This window comes from Bactrocera neohumeralis, chromosome 3, assembly GCF_024586455.1.
Source record: "Bactrocera neohumeralis isolate Rockhampton chromosome 3, APGP_CSIRO_Bneo_wtdbg2-racon-allhic-juicebox.fasta_v2, whole genome shotgun sequence".
Classification (NCBI taxonomy): Eukaryota; Metazoa; Arthropoda; class Insecta; order Diptera; family Tephritidae; genus Bactrocera; species Bactrocera neohumeralis.
In genome coordinates this window covers 23512107-23524477 of record NC_065920.1, presented here as the reverse complement: position 1 = coordinate 23524477, position 12371 = coordinate 23512107, and the positions used below count along the sequence as shown (strand labels likewise).

At 33.8% G+C, this 12371-nt stretch overlaps 1 protein-coding gene and 1 long non-coding RNA gene across 3 annotated transcripts; one reads left to right on the top strand and one right to left on the bottom strand.

The window, feature by feature from the left end:
- The first annotated feature begins 1705 nt into the window (after positions 1-1705).
- On the top strand, positions 1706-6425 carry LOC126753127 (uncharacterized). The gene is made up of 5 exons (XM_050464312.1): positions 1706-2294; positions 2348-2535; positions 5398-5646; positions 5753-5909; positions 5989-6425. The coding sequence occupies exons 1-5, from the start codon at positions 2155-2157 to the stop codon at positions 6254-6256; spliced, it is 1002 nt and encodes a 333-aa protein (XP_050320269.1). The 5' UTR covers positions 1706-2154; the 3' UTR covers positions 6257-6425.
- Positions 6426-9089: 2664 nt separating this feature from the next.
- On the bottom strand, positions 9090-12334 carry LOC126754131 (uncharacterized). 2 transcript variants are annotated; one of them, XR_007666266.1, is made up of 2 exons: positions 12323-12334; positions 9090-11364 (listed from the first exon to the last, which is right to left on the bottom strand). It is a non-coding gene; the product is annotated as an uncharacterized LOC126754131 (long non-coding RNA). The 2 variants fall into 2 exon arrangements; XR_007666267.1 differs by lacking the exon at positions 12323-12334 and adding an exon at positions 12184-12195.
- Positions 12335-12371: the final 37 nt, after the last annotated feature.

Sequence of the window (12371 nt, the reverse complement as noted above, 5' to 3'; positions counted from 1 at the left end):
CAATTCGCCGAACTACATATGTCAATGTCGTCGTCTATGTCGTACAGCTCTTCGATCCATCGACTGCAGTGTTTGCCGTTGCCAATGCGCAAAGTATCATAAATACTCCGCAGAACCTTTCTCTCGAAAAGTCGTTACGCTGTCTCATCAGATGTTGTCATCGTCCATGCCTCTGCAACATATAGCCGGACGGGGTGATGAGTGACTTGTAGAGTTTGGTCTTTGTTCGTCGAGAGGACTTCACTTCTCAATTGCCTACTCAGTCCTAAGTTGCAGCTGTTGGCAAGGGTTATTCTGAGTTGGTTTTCGAGGCTGATGTTGTTATTCGTGTTAATTTTGATTCCAAGATAGACGAAATTATCTACGACTTCGAAGTTATGACTGTAAACAGAGAAGTGGGAGCCAAGGCATGTGTTTATTTAGACAGCTGGTTAATAACTATCACGTAGGACGAAGTTCGTGCAGTGATATTCTGTCAAGAGTAAGGTATAAGGCAGCCTTTAAAGCTTACTGTACTGTAGTATATTTCAAGCAGAAGCATTTGCTACTGGGAAAGCCAGTCTTTAATGCATCAGCAGACAACTCCAGAGTTTACATGACGTGGACAGCCAAACAGCAATCAAGGGTTTAACATCGTAACAGAACATCGGCCGAAAGTGTTTTGGGAGAAGGACAACAGTGGAAAGTATCACTAGAACCAAGCGATTTTACTTCTATTGGGTGCCAGGTCACAAAGGCATCGAGAGCAATGAGATTATAGACGAGATTGCCAAGAGTGGTGTACCGAAACCCGAACCCGAAAACGTGATTCACATTGAAAAACCCGTGCATTGACTATACGACGATCTAAGCGGAAGCATGGGAAGGCAAATTAAAATACGGAAATGTAAAAAGATCCTACGGGCACGCGATCGAAGGGACTGTAGGAATATGATTGAAAACTCACTTGTCACAATCTGGTAGCGACACACATCTGCACAATGGAGCTGACAGATCGAGTGGACTATAGAAAGGACAAGAGAAAGGCACCGGGTAAACAATGGATCATCTCTTCTGCACTTATCTCGCATTAACAAGACTACAATTCCCACGAAATGGGACACTAAGTAAAAGAAGAATCATTAGTAAAGCCGCAGAGTCTGTTGAGATTCGAGCCAAGTGCAGGCATCCTAAGATGGACTACCTGTCATGAACTTCGTAATGGAACTCCATATGGTATAGCAAAGGATCAAGATTGGTCTATGCGTGGCTCATTAGCCTGTCAGACGAACCTAACCTTACCTGAAATTTTTTTGATTTTGGTTCTCCACGTTATGAGACACTAAATGAAGAATCGTTAGTAAAACCACAGGGCCTGTTGAAATTCGAACCAAGTGCAGGTATCCTAGGGATGACTACTCTTCATGGACTTCGTAACCGAACTCCACCTGGTATAGTAAAGGACCAAAAGTGGTCTATGCGTGGGTCATTAGTCGGCCAGACTAACCTAACCTAGCCTGTCAGACTAACCATACTAGGAAATTGTATGCCACCAAAATCACCACCCTATATAAATGCACGTGCATTAAAGTTTGGTGAAAACAAACTGAAAGTGTGAGGCGCAGGTATAACGGTATATACATATATATGTGAGTGTTGTTTGTACGAAAGCAGGAGCTCTTGGGGAAATTATTGTATTTTAATATAAATAACAAGCAAACAAAAGGCTGCTGAACACACGAGGACAATATGAACATACAAGTCCATGACAGTTGTTGGAAAAGAGTTTTCGCGGCGACACGGCACACAATTGCATACAAATTCGTAACAAATAATAATAATAATCGGAACAAACGAAAAACATCAGTCACTCCATTTTTATAGGCACTCACAACAATTCGTTTGCGCATTTAATTCACTCGGCTACCGCACGTCAGGCAGGCGACTTACAAATCCTTTCGGCACCGAGTTGCACGCACTCAACTTGCAAATTGTTGTACAAATATAATTAGTTGTTGCATACCGTTATATAAACTCGTGCATTTATAGTAAAAGTGTGTCTAAAAATATATAGGAATACCGAACTTACGAAAATTCCAACGCATAAAATTTAAATAAATTTATTGTCAACCGAAGCAAGTGACAGTTGCCAGTTAACGAGTTAACAACCGTTGCATGTCGTCGTTAGACGATTGGAATCATTCATTTTGTGGCAGTCAAAGTGAAATGAACACTTGGAAGGGCAAATTGCTGACGGACGTGCCGTTCGGGCATGTGCTCATCGTGAGCGGGAAAGTGAAACCGAATCCAAATAAGTAAATATGAAAGTATTTTATATTAATGCACTTTTAAATAATTTTTTTTTTAGAATTTGCTTGGACCTAACCGATAATATAAAGGGTCAAAATGAGAGTGAAACGGTTTATCTAAAGATTGAGGCGAATTTCAGAGAGAATCAAATAATACGGAGCATGTTTATGCCGGGAGAGGGTTGGCAGCAGGAGGAGATATCGAAGAACTGGAAAGCTGATGGACCAAAAAATCCGCTGGTGCCTGGTAGGTAAAACTAAATATAGCACATATGGTACATATACAAAGGCAAATCGGTGTAAGAGTGTCGAGCTTTAAATTTAAACTTTCTATGGAATTTTCAAAAAATTTGCTATCACTTATTAGCCTAGTGCAGAGACCTTTAAAAATGATAAAAAGAGAAGTTCATAGTAGATTGAAATCCATCGAAAAAGAAAGATTAAATAACAGACATTAAGAGAACAAGTAAGGCAGGGCTAAGTTCAGGTGTAACTGAACATTTTATACAAATAATTTCCATAAAACTAATTTACGGGTCTTCAGTTTAAAAAAATATATGTATTTTGGCCTGGAATTGTTTGATTTATATTATATTTTCTTCTGCTCTTGCAACATGTTGCTACAGAGTATAATAAATAGTTTTATTCGCCTAACGGTTGTACGTATCACCTAAAACTAAGCGAGATAGATATGGGGATATAAATATAAATGATCAGCATGACGAGAAAAGTTGAAATCCGGATGACTGTCTGTCCGTCCGTCCGTCTGTGCAAGCTGCAAATGGAGTAAAAATTTAGATATCTTGGTAAAACTTGTTTTGAAAACCTATAAAGTGGCATAACTGAGCACTAAAATAAGATATAGAGCTGTAATTTGTTACAGAGGATTGCAGTAGCAAGGGACCTGCTCGACCGATTTCAACCCAATTCATCTCGGGACATTCTTCTCACATTCTTATATCCCAAATGGAAGAAATCGGACTGCAACTACGCCTACTTCCTATGTAACACAATTTTAAATTTCATCTAACTCTTTCCTTTCCAGTGTACAAATAAAGAAACAATTAAGGGGTTACATGGGTTTCCTCGGGTAAAAACCAGCCTTTTTTCAACAATTTTTTTCTCATATAAAAAATTAAATATTGGCTAGTCGAAAAAGTCTTTTCGTATTTTGTCAATAGATGTCGTTGCAGTCGGATATCTCTAGTGCTAAATTGAATTCGGGAAAGTTGAAAAAAAGTTACAGCTGAAAATTTTTTATAAAAAAAGGAAGAATGCCACGCAAGCCACCTATGAAATTTGTAAAGCTTACAGAGACGATGCTGTATCAGTTCGTGTAGCACAACAATGCGAAGCCATTTCCGGTGACTGGAAAAAAGGTGCGCCCGCGTTGGCAGGATAACTCCTTACAGGATGAAAGTAAAAAAAAAAAATACGTGTTTTAGTTAAAAACTTAACTTATAACTTGGACGAAGGAAAAAAGAATTAAAAATTTGATTTTTGGCAGACATTTTTACAAAAAAATTAAAATTTCAATTTTTGTTCAAATAGTTGTCGAAAAAAAATCCTTCGTCCAAGTCTTTAAGAATTGTATCTCAAAGATCTGTGTAAGTTTTCATGAAGATCGGTTGAGTAGCTCTCGAAAAATCTTGCCAACCGACTTCAAAAACACAGTTTCGAGAAAAACGCTTTTAAAGACGGCGCACTTAGGAATTTCCCCGGCTTTATTTCCTGCAAGTTGTAAGAGTATAAAATGTTCGGTTGGACCCGCACTTAGCGCTTCCTTACTTGTTTCGCTATGAGTTTAATATAACGAGAAATAAAAATTTGGATATCTGAATTTTTCCAGTAAATTTTGAGGTTATGTGAAAAAAGTCTATATACAAAAGTTATACATCTTTTTATTACCTACAACATTGCCATACAACTTTTTTCTATTGGACTCGTAGTTTTAATCGAGATAAACACTTTCAAACTCTTAAAAACTCATCCACGTTCCTCCCCTTCTTTTTCTCGACCTCAGATCGCCCGTAAATTATTTTTGTTCTTAAAGTTTGTTACTTTATCTTTCGTTTCCGTTGGCTTTCAATTCACCATGAATTTATTTTTTCTTCAAAAATTATTTACCCTATCTGTATATAAAGGATCTAATATAATATATTTCATGGAAAAACTGCTAAGATCAAATGAGTTGTAATATCTTTACCAAAAAACTGCTACCCTACTATTTACTACTTACCGTTCCAAACAGGATTAGAATGCTGAAATAACAGCTCTTGGTCGACTAAAATCCGAGTCAATTCCAGTACAGTAATAAAGGCTGCTGTGGGTATTGTATAAAAGGTTGTCATCTCGGTAACAGAACCCTAACCACTCGCAACATATTTTAGGCATTTTCAACAACAAATTGCATGCTTTTCAGACTCAAAGAACTAACACTACACCTCCGTACCGAAACAGATCTTCTGCTCAACCATTGTTAGTCGCTACCACAAAAATTTAGATTTCGAAAATTCATTATTTTTGAGTCAGGGCAATGTGTAATAATAATATTACAAAAATTAATAAGAACACAAAGTTTTGATAGATTTGGATTAATTTAAAAATATTTATTTCCTTTTAAACAGCTTTCATTTCATATATAAATGAATCATTGCATACCTTTAGGGTCGCAATGATGAAGTCAAGAAAATAAGGCAAGGAAGTTCAATTATAAAACAAGCAAGCAATGTTTGTAAAGCTTTTCCAGATGAAAAAGCTGTTTTTGAATAGGGAAAACTTTTCTAAACTGTTATTGCCGAGTTGACAGTGCTTGATCGCATAAAATCAGGTTTCGTACTCGTACGTAGATCCCTTTGTCAGTGAAATGAAATTATGTGTTTACTTAATCTTTTCTTTCAAGTATATATTTACCAGATTTGCCTTAGATATTTCCAATATTAGATATTTTCTGATCACCTATTTACTGCAATCGAGTAAAGTGTATAAAACATAGCCTACATTTAGGGTGCGAGTGCACAAAACCAGTAGAGCAGACCCGACTTCATAACATTTGCGTAGTAAATGAAAAAATATCTTGCTTAACATCACTTATATTATTATACTTCAGGTCAAACTTTCACCTTCCGCATAGCTGTGCTACAAAAATGTTTCGAAATCTACATAAACGACAATCTCTACGGCGCGTTTGAATTCGTAAAATTTCCCAAACCAATAAATTTCCTAATGGTTTACGGCGATTTTGAGAAAATTACACAATTCCACCAGCGTATGCTGTTTCCACTTGTGTTTCCCAGAAGCTTGATTTGTGCGGAAAAAATTGCCTTCCAGAGTGACGTGCCGAAGAAATACGAAGTTGGTAAGCTAAGTAAATCGCTACATGGGTTTTAACAAATATAATATTACAAATGTGGAAGTAAAAAATTGACAATAGTTTAAAAAAATATAATTTTGCATAATACCAGGTACCGTTGTTGCCATGGAGTGCATTGCTAAAGGTCCATCGAACACAGCATTCTCCATATGTTTCCAATGTAACGACACTGGACGCGTGGTGCTGAAGTTTCATGTTAACTTTGAGACCACAACAGTGTCGCGTACTTATGAGCGTTCCGATAATAGGTAAAACTAAAAGTTGTTTAATAATTAATTTTCGAAATTTTTTATCAACACAATTTTTCACCTCACCAATATACGACAGCTTTTCTTCCGATGATGAGGAAACCGACGGCGAATTTCCCTTTCAGCGCGGCAAACTCTTCAAGATCGCTTTCGGCATTGGCGACAAGGCTTTCATCATTGCTGTGAATGGCCAATACTTCACCTACTACAATTATCCTGTGCGCACATTCGCCATCTCAACCTTGAAGTGTTTCACTAATAAAGTTGGTGATTTTGCGGTAAAAAACTTGGAATATCATTGTGATTCGCCGTTATTGGCGCGTGTCGAAAAATTGTCGTTGATTTAATGAGAAATATATGCTTATAAAAGCAACAGTGGGGCACTGCAGGAACAAACGGCACACGGCGCATTGCTAGTATATAGGCACTAGATTATTTGAGTCACCGAAAAGTTGTAGAAGTTATGTCATTGCCTTAGTGGATTTAAAATAAAGACACTTTTACTTTTGTGTTTCATTTTGTGTGTGTGTTTTTTCAATGCCATAAAATTAATTTAATAGAAACCCAAATAAAAACAAGAAAAAACGTTAACTTCGGCTGCAACGAAGCTGATATACTCCTCACAGGTGCATTTCTTTTAGTAACTATGTGTTCAGTTTATATGGCAGCTATATGCTATAGTAATCCGATCTGAACAATATTTTCGGAGATTACATTGTTGCTTTAGAAAATAATTTATACCAAATTTCGTGAATATATCTTGTCAAATGCAAAAGTTTTCCATACAAGAACTTTTTTCCGATCGTTCGGTTTGTATGGCAGCTATATGCTATAGTAAGCCGATCTGAACAATTTCTTCGGAAATTACATTGTTGCTTTAGAAAATAATCTGTACCAAATTTCGTGAATATATCTTGTCAAATGCAAAAGTTTTCCATACAAGAACTTTTTTCCGATCGTTCGGTTTGTATGGCAGCTATATGCTATAGTTAACCCATCTGAACAATTTCTTTGGAAATTACATTTTGCCTTATAAAATAACCTGTGCCAACTTTTGTGAAGATACGTTCTCGAATGAGAAAGCTTTCCATACAAGAACTAGATTCCGATCGTTCAGTTTGTATGGCAGCTATATCTTATACTAGTGGTCCGATATCGGCAGTTCCGACAAATGAGCATTTCAAAATAAACGAAATTATCTACGACTTCGAAGTTATGACAGTCAACAGTGACGCATTGCTGCTGGATAATTGGATTTCTGATGTTGATGTGAGGGGGAGGGATATCTAGGGAGCAGAAAGCTTTTAGATGATAGGGTCTAGGTGGCAGGTTGAGTGACTTACGAGTACATTCGGGGCGTTAGATTCTAACTAAGTCGGACTGTCGAACATTAGAGATCTGGGTGGTATTTGGATTAGCTCGACTGATACACGTTTAGATGTTAGCGATGTGATATACACTAGTCGCAATGCCGAAAAGTTAGGATCGTTTGCGTGCGAATTGTTTAGGCGGCGAAGGCGTTTAGGTATTAGCCTTAGCTTCTTGTGTGAATGATGTGTGCGTGTAATGGGCGTTTCAAGACCAACGCCTGATCAACAATCCAGAGCAATATGGAAGCTCTACTGGTAGTAGGTTCGGTTACGAGGTCTGATCGGAGACATAGTCCTGGTACAACGGAGAGCAAGAAGCCTTGGAGTTCGCTCCAACCTGCTGATGCGGACTTGCCCCTCGGCGAGTAACGTGTTGGTTGTGGTTAAAACCCGAATTCGCGAAGAACATACACTTTGTCGGTTGAATGTGAAGTTGGATTGCAACTGGGTGCCGGACCCAAAGTGCGGCAGAGATTTTAAATGAGCATCGAACCCTACCAAGGTAGTTAGTGTGTCCATTTTCACACTGCTAATTGGTCGCGCTGATCAACGCTTGGATTTAATCCGCTATGCTTTTGGGCGCCGTGGGATAAGGCTGTCGTCAGTAGGTACCCTAGTTAAACACACCGGACGTTGACAACAGTGACATGGAGATTTTTATGTGATGTTGAAGGTGCTTATCGCACGGTAGTTGGCGCAGATTGTGGGGTCTCCCTTTTTGATGATTGGGCAGAGCACACTTAAATTCCAATCGTTGTGCATGCTTTCGTCCGACCATATTCTACTAAGAAGTTGATGCATGCGCCTTATCAGCCATATTTGAGTAGCTCGACCGGTAATCCATCGGCTACCGCCACTTGGTTGTTCTTCAGTTGGGTAATTGCGTGCTTTTTCATGGTTGGTTAATGGCACGTCTGCTCCATTGTCATCGATTGTGGAATCGGTTTCACCATCTCCTGGTGTTATGCTCTCACTGCCATTCAGCTGTGTGGAGAAGTGTTCCCTCCATAGTTTCAGTATGCTCTGGGCAAGCTAATGTGATTCATAAAATGTCAACGCCTTTTTTAGTAAGTATGTATATATTTAATAAAAAAAAACTCCATTTTAATCTTTTTTTATATTTTTATTCCTTTTATCAAGTTCGTTTTTGGCATAATAACTTAAATATTTCTACCACCATACATAAATATTATAGTTTATATTAAATATTATGCATTTACTGCTGCTCATGCATCTATGTATGTTTGTATATACATATGTATGTATGATAATCGTAACTAAAATGTTGCCATTGGGTATGTTCCCTGTATACCAAAGGTCCACTATTACTTAGTTATGCATTTGCATATGTATGTATGTACTTGTTGTTATGTATAATTAATTGATATTCATGACCGCTGCTGTCACGTGATAAACGCTAATTTCGTTAAAACGTCGCTATTGCATAACTTGCAAATATTTTTTTTTTATTTTATTTTATTTACTTTTTAATTCGCATATTTTTTTTAATTTTTAGGTATGAAAACTAGTCATAATTTGTTAAGTACTTCAAATATGTATTTTAATATTTTTTATTTTTTTTTTTTTATTTTTAATTTGCTTATACATAACTGTCCCTTGAAATATGTCACATATGACTAATAATTTTGTTTGTTGTTGTTTTTGTTGTGTTTAGACGTATTTAAATATTTGTGTGTGTGTGTGTAAGTAGCTTTTGTTGTTGTATGTAGTTGTGTGTTTGTGTGTGTATATATGTATGTAGTTTTTATTTATTTTTGGATTTTTTAATATTTATGTATGCATGCATGTATGTATATTTCATAATTTTTTTAACTTTATTTTTTTAATTTCTATGTTTATTTATTTTAATTTTTTTTGTTTTATTTTAATTATTTTTTATATTTTTAGTCGCTGTTAAAAACATATTCATATTCTATGTATGTATGTATGTATAATATTTATTTTAATGCATATGTATGTATACTCGTTAATGCAAGTATGAAAATATGTTTTTTTGTTGCTTTATTATAATTAATTAATTTTTTGAGATTTTATTTCTGTTTATTTTTTTGTTTTTTTTTAGGTTAGTTTCAATATTTAGTTCGAATAATGTATATTGAAAGAAATACATACTTTTTGTTGTTGTAGATTTTGTTTTTGGGTTATTTTTTTTCTTTATTTGTTGTATTTTTTTATTTTTAGGTTATTTTTACTTTAAGATTTTTTTTTCTTTTTGTTTGTATTTGTTGTATTTTTTTGTTTTTGGGTTATTTTTATTTTTTGTATTTCTTGTAATTGTTTTTTATTATTTTGTATTTTTTTTGTTTTTTTTTTCTTTGTGTTTGATAGCAATATCACATCAACTTTCATATTTCATTTTGCCATAAATATTTTTCCACCGAGTTTTGGACTGAAAATGAACTCGGTGTCTTTGAATTCAAACAGGGACGGTAAAATTTACTTACAATAAAATCATTATTACTGCTTTTAAATTTCAAGTTGGCTTCTTGTATGTATGTATGTATACACACAAGTTTTTGTAAACATTTTCAACTTTATACACTGGGGGTCACAATAAAGTTAACGTCAAAAGTTTACAATTTTTTATAAAAGGAAGTCATTTTTGGCTTTTTCAGTTTATTTTCGTTAAATATTCCATAAATTAACACACTTAAGTTATTACAAAAACACCAAAATTTTACAACAAACATATGCAAGAATGTATGTATATATGCATAAGTATATGGAGCATACATATGTATATAGTTTATAGTTTCAGTTATTTAAGGAGTTTTACTTCAACGTAATTCCATTGAATGGCTCGGTATGAGTACAAAATGTATTCAGGTGATTTAATATATATAAATATTAACGTTGTCATATATTTTTTTTAAATTCCAACTAAAGCTAAATTAACACTAATATATATAAATAATAAAAAAATGCAAAAAAGCAACAAAAAATCGACCTTTAGCTGTCTGCTAGTTACAATTTGTGTTTTGTATACAGTGACATACAAACAAACAGTTTGATTTTCAAGTAAATGTAAGCCAAGCTTTGGTTTCACTTTTATTAAGTTACGTTAAGTTAAGTTGAGAACGAACGGCTTTGTGGAAGGTAATGATAGTTAGTTTTATATTAAAATTGCTAACAACTACAATAGTTATAAAATTGTTGGCTTTAAATAAGTAGCCGCTACTGTAGTGATTAAAAATGCGTTGCATACTTTTAGGCATTTAATTTTTTTTTAGTATTTAAGTTATATTTGCATAAAAAACGTGTAATGATACCTTAAACAAAAGAAATTGTGTCTGCATTTCAAAATGATTGTGTTTTATAGCAAGTGTGTGTGTGTGACACATATAATTCAATTTCAAAAGCTCAAGATCAAACGATATTTGGAGTGCAAGTGGAGGGTAAAAATTCTACCGTTAAAATATTATTTTTGTTTCGAATGACGACAAAAACAAATTGAAATATTATTTGGTAATACAAAATATACAATTTTTCAAGTGCTAAACAAGAAACTCTCCAAAGAGCTCAAGTCTACACCTACAAGTCTTGTTTGAAATCATTCAGCAAGACTTTTACTGACAGTAAATATAGAAGATAGACCAAGTTATTTAACTTTTTCATTAAAGCGATAGATTAACTCAACAAAATTCACAAAAGTCTCCAAACAGCTCTTTCAAACGGCTCAAATCTGCACTTTTAAAGTTTAATTGAATGTTTTTTGTTGTATTTGGAAATTGTTTACTGGTAAATGTGCAAAAACAGTAAAAATAAATATCGATTGTACATTTAGGCCAGCTCTACAAACTTCGAAAACTCTCCAAAAAGCTTAAGTCTGCACAGAAATTTACTTTGGTTGTATTTTTTCGTTTCAGAGAGCTCGTACGACAAAATATAGTTTTAACAACATTCAACAAAACATAAAAAACTCTCCAAAAAGCTGAACCTACTTATTGTATGTGGAATTTTTGCACTAATATATGTACATATGTACATGCATATGTGAATAAATAGTCAAAATATACATATATTGACTTTATATTTTAGGCAATCTCTAAAAACTTCAAAAAAAACTCTCCAAAAAGCTCAAATCTGCATATGTATATTAATTTACTTTGAATTTGTTTTTTTTTTTTAAGTTTAAAAGAATTTTGATAAAATATGGATTTTAACATTTTATAAAAAACTCTCCAAAAAAAAAAAACACGTCGGATTACAGAAATTTAGAATGATATTCATTTTAAAGTTTCAGATAAATTTTCTTCGAGTTGAAGTTTGTCGACTACATTTAAAAAAATAAATATAAAAATAATAATAATTTTGGTAACTCTACAAAAATTTACAAATTCCGCTAAAAAAAACCTCTTCCGACAAAGTATCATCTGCCAATATTCTGGTGCTCCCAATATTTATATATGCATGTTATTTTTTAAGTTCTAGAGGATTTTTGCTCGACAAAATTTTAACATTTTTTTAAAAACTCTCCAAAAAATTCAAATGGGCCTACAAAAATTTATATTGATGTTAATTTTTTGTCTTCAGACAATATTGCTCGACGAAATATTTCGTTAACCATATTTAAAAAAAAAAAAAAAAAAAAAAAAAAATAAGGAAATTATATTGGTTACTCTACAGAAAGCTCCAAGCTCGGTTAAATAAGAGCTTTTCGACGCTAAGTGTTTTTCAAGCATTTTTTTTTGGTTTTTTCAATATTAATTGATGTTATTTTTAAGTTCTAGGGTATTTTTGCTAGACATATAAATACCATATAAAATTTTAACTATTTTATAAACCACTCTCCAAAAAGTTCAAAAGTGCACATAGAAATTTATATTGATTATAGAAAATTTTTACATGACAAAATATAATTTTAACTACAATTTATAAAAAACTCTCCAAAAAGCTAAATTTTGTGCATGAAAATTTACCAAACTCTCCAAAAAGCTCAAGTCTGCGCTTAGAAATTTACACTAACTCTAAAGAATTTTTATACGAAAAAATATAATTTTGACTACAATTTATAAAAAAAACTCTCCAAAAAGCTAAATTTTGTGCATGAAAATTTACCAAACTCTCCGAA